General features: G+C 50.3%; 1 protein-coding gene across 1 annotated transcript; it reads left to right on the forward strand.

The window, feature by feature from the left end:
• The first annotated feature begins 9,048 nt into the window (after window positions 1-9,048).
• LOC126471309 (uncharacterized) lies at window positions 9,049-9,534 on the forward strand. The gene has a single exon (XM_050099430.1). The coding sequence runs from the start codon at window positions 9,049-9,051 to the stop codon at window positions 9,532-9,534; it is 486 nt and encodes a 161-aa protein (XP_049955387.1).
• The last annotated feature ends 472 nt before the right edge of the window (window positions 9,535-10,006 follow it).

The raw sequence follows: 10,006 nt of genomic DNA on the forward strand, positions 1-10,006 counted from the left end.
CAAAATCGTAATTTTTAGAAATAATTTAGAAGTACCTCTTCCACTATCTGTTTGAAACAGTAACAATAAAAGGTAAAACGAAGCACAGTTAGCGCACGTTTAAAAACATGTAAAACTTTATGCCGAAACACTGATATTAAAAAAAAAGCACTTTCCTAGCATTAAGAACCGGGAAGACGTGCCCTAAGTTAAGGAGTCTGTTGTGGGGGAAAGGTCGGCCGTGAGGAAGGTACGAATGTGACGGTATAAGCATGGAGGACTGGTGCGTAATAGCGAGGGGGTAGGATTGCCTGTTGTGACTGAAGAAGGGGTGAGGTTGAACTGGGTGACCAGATGCCCTATATTTTATGTGATTATCATTTAGCTTAAGCGTCCCATTGTTTCGACAAAGAGAGTAATGGTCGTACACTGTCCCGTTTTTTGTTAAATGTCCCGTATATTTTGAAACAGCACGTTTTTAAGTAACGTGCAGCATAAAAAAATGGAGAATAAATGTGGTCATACTGAATAAATAAAGTTCTGTGTTTGGTACTATGCAACGCTTTCATATAGCAAGGAGTTTGTCACTCGCACTTTTTTGTGCATTGTCTATTGCTTCAGGTCACAATGTTTACAAGTTTAGTGTTAGACTGTAAGAATCGCACGTTACGTCACTACATGTAATACACTGCAAAATTTTCACACAAATTCTAAAAAGATTATTGTATTTACAGACGAAATTAAAACAAAGTTTCAATGTTTGAAATTAAAACGCAAAACTAGAAATCATTTTCCTCATTTGTTTGGATGTAGCAACCACAAAAAATAAAATAATTGCTCTATTACTAATAGAAGAGTTCTTATTTGAGTGAGTGTCAACAGAATGGTACTGTGAGCTGCGTAGTTGTAGTGTAAACAAAGTATTTTAACACAAATCTAGTACATAAAGGTAGTGTTAACTAAAGTTTCCACAAAACATAGATTCATTTCAGTTTCTGATTTCGTACATCTGGTCTCCCTGTGGTAGAAATGGGAATTGGTGATGCTAACTGTTGTTGGAAAAATGTTGTGTACACGATATTACCGCCATTTGTATATGTACATATCATTATCCCATAACTACAATGACCGCACTGTAATGCAAAAAGAAACGATATTTGTTGAATTCAATACAGCGCCGCAAATGTGGCGAGCGAGGGGAGTCAAGGTTCTACATTCCTGTTTCAGCCAACTGCCAGACCTACTTCTGATTTTGAGACACTAGCCACACTGGGTAAGGGGGAGGAAACTCATTTCTTTTATTGTCATGCTAAAATTTGCTTCTTTTGCCATAGCACATTTGAGATAATATTTTGGCGCACATGCTACTTGTTGTGTAGACTACTACAAAATTCTGAAACAGTGGTTTATTAATTTTAAGTGACGAATGGTGGAAAAGTAAGGTCAATAGCTTATGAGAAAGCACATCCTCTGTAAGGTCTTCAGTAATGTTGATCCAAGATCCACAGTATTTCTCGTTTCATCAGCTATCGATGGCCCTTCTAAATAATTACGTAGTTCCATCGAAAAGGTCTGTAGTGAGTGGAATAACATGCTAAATCTGAAATTTTGTATTACCATATGAAAAAATAGTCTCCTCTCAGCGTGCTATCTTTTGCAAAAAGATCATTTTGATACCTCAAACAGCTTATGAATTATGAGGAATGTTCTGGATATTTCGTTCTGGCTTTATCGCTGGCTTGCGTGATCGCAAATGGGTGTGTTATATCAGATCAATTTTGTCGAGGTTGGTAATGATCAAGACCTCTACCCAAGTCTATAGAAAGATTTAGTATGTTAGTTAAATTTCCGACGCAATAAAATATAATGTAATATGCACCAAAGGCAAAATCATAGAAACCCCTGATTTTCGTTGCAAACTTTTTTTGAAATTTACGCAGTGTATTACGTAAGCGCAAATATCACGATAACTATGACCATTGACGAATTTCTGGACACGGCATAGTGGATCTGACATGTAAAGGTATAAGTAACGCAAAAAGATTTTTTTTTTTTTTACTGAATAATTTCTATAAAATCGTTTAAGAAAGATTGCATGGCGTGCGCACACCGGCCGAAATTTCCTCACTGCACATCGGCCACAGTACTCTTTGCGGGCTGTCCGTGCTGCCATCTCGTTTAGCAGTTGAGAAACACCACCTAAGTGTGACTCGTGTTGGCGGCTATCAACTCAACTCTGTGCACGTACACGTTTGCTACACTATTGAAATTCCACATAACGCAACACATTGAACACACAATACTCAGTGAAACATGAATTTAATTGATTAAACTAAGATATGTTTCGTCCATGGAAATAAAAAGCCAAGTGATTTCATTGCAGTAGTTACACGCTCGTTTTGTATCGCTATTTTTGTAGTGTATGAATAGCCGTCTGAAGCGCGTGGGGGGGCGGTCCGCCGCATTTTCAACTCGGCCGGCCCCACCCGCCTTATGCGGGTTTTCTCTGAGGACGCCCCCTCCATTGACCGTCTCCTGAAGGAGGGTGCCCTCCTCTTCCACCAGCGGTACAAGGTCGACCCTTCCCGTTCCCCTCCTCAATCCCTGCGCTGCCAGAGGTGTCTGCGCTATAATGCGCACCCCACAGCTGAGTGCCGCGAGGCCCCCACCTGCCCGCATTGTCGGCAGGCGCACTTCCTCCGGCAGTGCCCTAACCTCCAATCCCCTCCCTCCTGTAATACCTGCAATCTCCCTCATCCCACCTACTCCCAAAAGTGTAAAGCCCGACCCCCTCCAACCACTCCTGAACTCACCGTACCTGTCCGTCCTCTGGACGCCCCCACCCCTCCTGGCAATTCCCTTCGTCCCCCACCCACCGCTGAGGACATCATCAGGTTCCTCACCATCGTCCTCCAGAATGTTCATCCCTTTCAGCGCCCTCACACCCTCCAGCAGATCTCCCTTGCTGCCCGTTCCATCTTCCAACTCAAGATGTACGCCACCTACTCCAACAACCAGGCCCATTTCACCTTCTCCCGTCTTGACACCCTCGTTTAAATCCCAGTCATGGCGCGACAGCAACGTATCCTTTTCAACAACATACGCTCCCTTCCCGCCAACAAAAACCTGTTCCTGCACACCCTTGCCACCCACCGCGTGGATGCCTTCCTCCTCAATGAAACCTTCCTGCAACCCCACCACACAGTCCACACTTCGCCCTACCTCCTCCACCGCTCCGATAATCCCCTCCCGATTGCGCGTGGCGGAGTTGCCATTGGTCACCACCGCCAGATCCCCGTTCGGCTCCAACCTCTCCTTCCCGACCCCACCGAACACCTGATCCTTAGTCTCTTCTTCCCCGGCCTTACCGTTACCTGCGCCACCATCTATGTCCGCCCCAACGCTCCTATTCCCTTCGACTTCCTCTCCCACGTCGATCGTACCTTTTCCTCCTACGTGATCGCCGCCGACCTCAACATCCATAGTCGTTCCCCTGCCCAGTTACGGCGATGGCATCGGTTCCTCTCCACCCTTCAAGGTGACCTCGTCCCCATCCCCCGGCATACCCGTCCTGAATCCAACTCCACTCCTGATGTTATCCTCTCCTCCCCCAACCTCCTTGGCCGCATCACGGTGGATGTCCTGGAGCCTATTGGTAGCGACCATCTCCCTGTCCTCCTCACCGTTTCAGACGGTCGTCGCCCTCGCCCCGACCCTCGTACTGACCCTCCCCCTAAGTATGTCCACGACTATTCCCGAGCCGACTGGAATGCCTACCGGGATACCCTTTCCACCCAGGTCGATAGCCACCCTCTCACCTACCACCACCCTGACGATGTCACCCATGCCGCCTCCTTTCTCCAGCGGACCTTGTCTGAGGCCGTGGAGGCCCACGTTCCTACTGTCGCCATCCACCCCCACCGTCCTACCTTACCCCCACAGGCCGTTCTCCTCCTCCGTGAATCCCGTCGTCTCTACCGTGCCTTCCTCCGCACGCGTGACCCGGACACACTACGACGCCACCGGCAACTCCAGCGACACGTTCGTAATTTGCTCGCGGCTAAGAAACGCCGGGACTGGCGACAGACATGCACCCGTTTAAATGCAACCCTACCAATCAACTCGTCCAAGTTCTGGTCGGCCTTCCGTCGCCTTACCGGAACTAAACCCTCCCCCTATTATCCTCTTCTCCATGATGATCACCCTTTCCCTGACTCCCTTAGTAAGGCCAATCACTTTGCCTCCTACCTCTCCGATGTATTTTCCGTCCCCGATGATCCCCAGTTCGATTACTCCCTCTTCCCAGATATCCGCGATCGAACTGACACCTCTTCCCCTCCCCTCGCTCCTGGCTTCCAGTACTTGGACAACATTACACACACGGAACTCAATGCCCCTATCACTACACAGGATCTCATTGCTACACTCCGCACAAAACGCAACACCGCTCCTGGTCACGATCGTGCCACCTACCGTCACCTTCGTGAAGCTCCTGTCTCTTTCCTCTCCACCCTGGCCAGGCTCTACAATGTAGTCCTGTCCACCGGTTACTACCCCGACCTGTGGAAAACCTCCCGTATCCTCATGTTCCTTAAACCTGGCAAACCGCCGTCCGCCGTCTCATCCTACCGTCCCATCAGCCTTACCTCGGTCTTCAGCAAGGTCCTAGAATCTATCCTCACCCGCCGCATCCACCAGCATCTCCGCCAGCACCGCCTCCTTCCCGTCACCCAGTGTGGCTTTCGGCCATCCTTCTCTTCCGACGATCTTCTCCTTCACCTCACTCATCTCCTTTCCGAACAGCTTAATTCCCGTCGCTCCGCCATCTTCCTCTCACTTGACCTCGAACGCGCTTATGACCGCGTCTGGCATTCCGGTCTCCTCTTCAAGCTCCAAACCTTTGCCCTTCCCATTAACTACGTCCGTCTGATCGGTTCCTTTCTCTCCCGCCGTCCTTCCTATGTCACCATCCATAACACTGATTCCTACACCTTTTTCCCCTCCGCCGGTGTGCCCCAAGGCTCCGTCCTCTCCCCCCTTCTGTACCTTTTGTACACGGCGGACATGCCGCCGCCGTCGCCCCCCGTCCACCTTCTCCAGTTTGCCGATGACACCGCCTTCCTCGCCCTTGCCCCCACCCTGCAACGCTCCCAACGCCTTCTCCAATCCCATCTTGACCGGTTCACCGCTTGGTGCAACCAGTGGTTGCTCAAGGTCAATCCCTCCAAAACCCAGGCGATCATTGTAGGCAAAACCACCCCTTCCTTCCGCCTCCTTGATTTCTATCTCACCGTCTATGGCCGTCCTATCGCCCTCACTCCCACCCTTAAGTACCTTGGCGTCACCCTCGACCGTCGCCTCTCCTGGACTCCCCATCTCCAGACAATCCAAGCCAAGGCACGTTCCCGACTCCGTCTCCTCAAGCTCCTTTCCGGCCGCACGTGGGGTCTGGACCCCTCCACAATCCTCCACACCTATAAATCCATCATCCGCCCTATCCTTTGTTACGCCCATCCAGCCTGGATCTCCGCCCCCCCTACCTTCTATAAATCCCTCCAAATCCTTGAACGCCATGCTCTCCGCCTTGCCTATCGCATCCGTCTCCCCTCCCCCACACGGATCCTGTATGATCTCATCCCCTTCCCCCACCTCCTCCTTTTCCTTGAAAGGATACGTATCCTGTACACCTCACGTAAACTTGATCCTCCTCACCCGCTCGTTTCCTCGCTCCTCTCCCACCCCCGCCCGCTGCCGCGCCTGTATTCGCACGTCCCACCCGGTCTCCATCTCTCCACCCTCCATACCCTCTCCCAAGGTGGCTTCCGCCAGCTCCCTCTCCCTGATGATGTCCTCGTCCCCTCCATCTACCCCTCCTATCAACTTTGACCCTGCCCCACCCCCCACTTCCCGTGTCCTTTCCTTTCGGCACCCTCCCTCCCTTCTCTTCTCTTCCCTTCTTTTTCCATCTCCCTGTCCCCTCCCTTCCCCCTCTTCCCCCGGGCTTCCTCTCCCCCTTCCTCCCTCCCCCCTATCTCCCCTGCCCGTGGCATCTCTGCTCTCCCCTCTCGCTCTCCCACTCCCCTTCCTCCTCCTCCTCTCTTGGCAGGTCCCCGGACTCGCACACGTATAGTGAACATTCGCGCGCCGGAGATCGTCGCCTTTTGTGCTTCGTGTGTGTGACGTCATATAGTGTTTTTGGTGTCCGCCATCCCACTCCTACGTTCACTTGTGCCGTCGGACTCACCAGTGTTTTGTGCGCCGTGCCGACGTGTTTTCCGTGTTGTTATCGTCACATGTGAACGACTCCGTGTTTTTTTTTATGTCTCTGTGACCTCTCTCTTTTGCCCGTCACTTTGTTCATTGTTATTCACCATGTTTTATACTCTTGTAAAACGCTCTGGCTGAAGAGCGGCGTAGTGTGCCGCTGCCAGCCTACCTGAATTGTACAGGTTTTAAAATAACAATAAAGTAAAAAAAAAAAAAAAAAAAAAAAAAAAAAAAGCGCGTGGGGCGGTATGAAAGCACAGCAAATCTTCCTTAATGAAACATGGTATTATTTGTAGTATTGAATTGTGTTATGGAAGTTTGCATGAGTCTTCACACAGTAAATCCAGTTAACCAATTCATCTTGTTGAAGCCGCAACGCCCCCTCCGCCGTCCATAACGATCTCCTAAGAAACTCCTAATTTTTCCAAATGATTAATTTAGTAAATACAGTTTAGTGAACTAAACAAACAACAATAATTAATAATACCGTATAGAAAATAAATTACAGGTGTCATTAAACAGTGTTACATTTCGAAATTGAAATCGTAAAACAGAATTGGTTTTATTCAGCCAATATGTTAACGTCTACTTTCCGTAATTTTATTTCAGTACTAACTTTCATGATATTTTTTTAGTCTGTTTTCCACAAGACACCGTTTTCAATTGTCATTATGCCCGCCGTCTTTGCACCATTGAAGATCGATGACGAATTTACAGGAGTTTTGGTTCTGAATAAATTCACTACCTTTTAGCGTTCGTAACTGAGGTATAAATAAATTTTTAACAATTTCACAACATTTGGGAACTCTGATTTTTAATACACGTCTTGATATGACCACGAAGCTGGAATTTTTTTCTCCACTTTTAACAATTTCCCAGATGAAATACTTAAAATGTACCACTTCATCTTCAAAATTCACTTCAAAGTCCGCAGAACAGATTTCAAGGAATCTATTTGTTGCTATGGGCACCTACCTTAAATTCGGCAACAGACTTCACTCAGAACTCAGCGAAAAACCCATACAGGAAAGAGCTTTCTTTTAAGCGTTTATACAATGAGGAAATTCTCAGCGTAACTTGACTATTGGTACGTAAATATCAGTCATGATCATCTCTCTTCCACGAACCACAGTTTCCTCCGTGTTACCATCATCGTGTATTTCGCTGTCATTTTTCCACTTTGTGATGTTACGAAGTTTTGTAACGATTTCAGAAATTCCACAGCCATTTGAAACTCAACTGCTCTATTTTGTAAGGCACTGTTAACGCCATTCATCTGGTCTGGTACTGCGTTTCGTAAAGATGTGGTCTCGTGAACTGTTGGAGGCTTGTGATTCCCACCTTCAGCAACGTTCTCCAAAGGCTTCAGAAACTGGGTAGGGTTTTGAGATAGCATATTTGCTGCGTCAGCTCTTCAACACCGTATAGTCTTATATGGCGTTTTTAAAACAAATGCAGCTCCTTGCCAACAGATGTTCAAGCACAGAATAACTCAAACCTTCGGTTCAAATTGGAGCAGATTATAGTGGGACCACAACCGATTATTTTGATGTATCGGACAAATTTTCGAATTGTATTAAGGGACACACGCAGCGTACATCGCGTAACAACGACGTAGCTCATACTAACTGTTCAAAGTGAAGATCACCAACAAACACAAATGTTTCGTAATTAAGGAGTTCATGTATGAATGTAAAAAATTGCTTATATGACCAAAACATGAAAGAAATGTATTTATTTTCGTGAAGTTTACACAAACGAAAATGGCAAATAGCACTGAGGACTATGGGACTTAACATCTGAGGTCATCAGTCACCTAGAACTTAGCACTACTTAAACCTAACTAACCTAAGGACATCACACACATCCATGCCCGAGGCAGGATTCGAACCTGCGACCGTAGCGGTCTCGCGGTTCCAGACTGTAGCGCCTAGAGCCGCTCGGTCACATCGGCCGGTCACAAAGCAAAACAAAATTGTAAATCTCAGGGCCGCGTCTGGGCGGCCGGCGCGAGCTACACCTCGTGTATCTCGCTCCGGCGACAGGGCGCGGGCGACCGCTGGGCCATCTGTTGGCGGCGCGGCGAACACCAGCCGCGGTGCGCCCGACCCGAGCGCCAGGCCGGCGCAAGCTACACCGACCCCCGCTGCTACCGCTGCGCCACCTGTCACCGGCGCGGCGACTGAAAGCAGCACTGCGAGACCCACGCCAGATGGCAGCACGGCACCACCACCGACGCAGACGACAGGGCGGCGCGACGTGAACGGACGGACTGCAGCTGCATCTCCGAGACATGGCAGCAAGAAGAGGAGATGCCGACGCCGTAACAACCGTCCCACTCCCAACCTTCCGCCGCAAAACTCCTGTCCTCCACCAAACTTGACCAACCCTCCTGTACCCTCCGTACAGGGCGCAACCGAGGCAGCTCCGCCCTCCCCTGCCCCAGCCGACGCTCGGCTAACGGAGAGGCAGCGGTGCTGGCTGGCGGCCCTGGAGAGCGTCCACGACCAGCCGTGGGACGCATTCGTCGCGGTCGTCGAGGACTTCATTTCCGAGATCGCCGAGACGAAGCCACAACGCCAGGCAGCCGGAGATCGACAGGATGGGCCACCAGCAGCAGCGCACCGCGGCCAGGGCCGCGCCGACGCTGCTGCCAATCCCCCTCCCCCTGCCCCTACACGCGGCCGCGGTGGGCAGCGCGGTGGACGTGGCGCACGGCGCGCGGCGGCCGCCGAGCGTCGGTACGACGCGAATGCAGCGTCTGAGATTCAGAAGCTGTACCGCGCGGACCGGCGCAAGGCGATGCAGCGCGTCCTTGGCGAGACGTCGCCGTACTGCCAAATCGATGGCAACGTGCTCACGGAGCACTTCAAGAAAGTATATGCTAAATCTGACTTTTCTGTTTCAGATGCACCAGCTGCTGTCCCGGACTTTGCCGCCACCACGCCTCCTGATGTCAGCGAGGAGGTCCTGCCGCCGATCACCCCCTCAGAGGTGCAACAGCGGCTCCAGAAGGCGAGCAATACTGCTCCTGGGTCAGACGGAGTCACCTACTCGGACTTGCGACGTGAGGATCCTGGCTGCCACGTGCTAGCTAAGATCTTCTCGCGCTGCTGGAATGAGCGGAAGACTCAGGTGCAGTGGAAAATATCCACTACCGTCCTCATCCACAAGAAAGGGGACGTCTCGGACGTGACAAACTGGCGGCCTTTAGCATTGAGCTCTACCATCTCTAAGCTCTTTGCTGCAATCGTTGCGGACCGCACTTCTCTCTGGGCAGAGCGTTAGAACCTGCTCTCCCCAGAACAGAAGGGCTTCCGCACGTTTGAAGGCTGCTACGAGCACAACTTCATTGTGCAGACGGCAATTGATGATGCAAGGCGCAGGGGAGGCCAAGCATGCTTTGCTTGGCTTGATCTGGCGAATGCCTTCGGTTCAGTGCCTCACGCTCACCTCCTTGGAGTACTGAGCAGGATGGGACTGCCAGAGCAATTGCATCAGCTAATTGCCGATATGTACAATGGTTGCTCCACCCGCGTCCGTACATCTGACGGACTAACGGAGGAGATAGAGATCCAGGCGGGGGTCAAACAGGGCTGTCCACTGTCGCCCATCGGCTTTAACCTCGCGCTCGAGCCGGTACTTCGCGCCGCAACCTCGCTCAGAAATGAGTGTGGTATTCCGCTTAGCGGCGTCAGTGTGAGTGCACTGGCGTATGCGGACGATATCGTGCTTCTGGCGCGGGATTCAGAGGCGATGC

Source organism: Schistocerca serialis, chromosome 3 (genome assembly GCF_023864345.2).
Source record: "Schistocerca serialis cubense isolate TAMUIC-IGC-003099 chromosome 3, iqSchSeri2.2, whole genome shotgun sequence".
NCBI classification, from domain to species: domain Eukaryota; kingdom Metazoa; phylum Arthropoda; class Insecta; order Orthoptera; family Acrididae; genus Schistocerca; species Schistocerca serialis.

Excerpts from the sequence above, each read along its gene's own strand:
- LOC126471309 (XM_050099430.1), top strand. The coding sequence starts at position 9,049 with ATGCAGCGCGTCCTTGGCGAGACGTCGCCGTACTGCCAAATCGATGGC.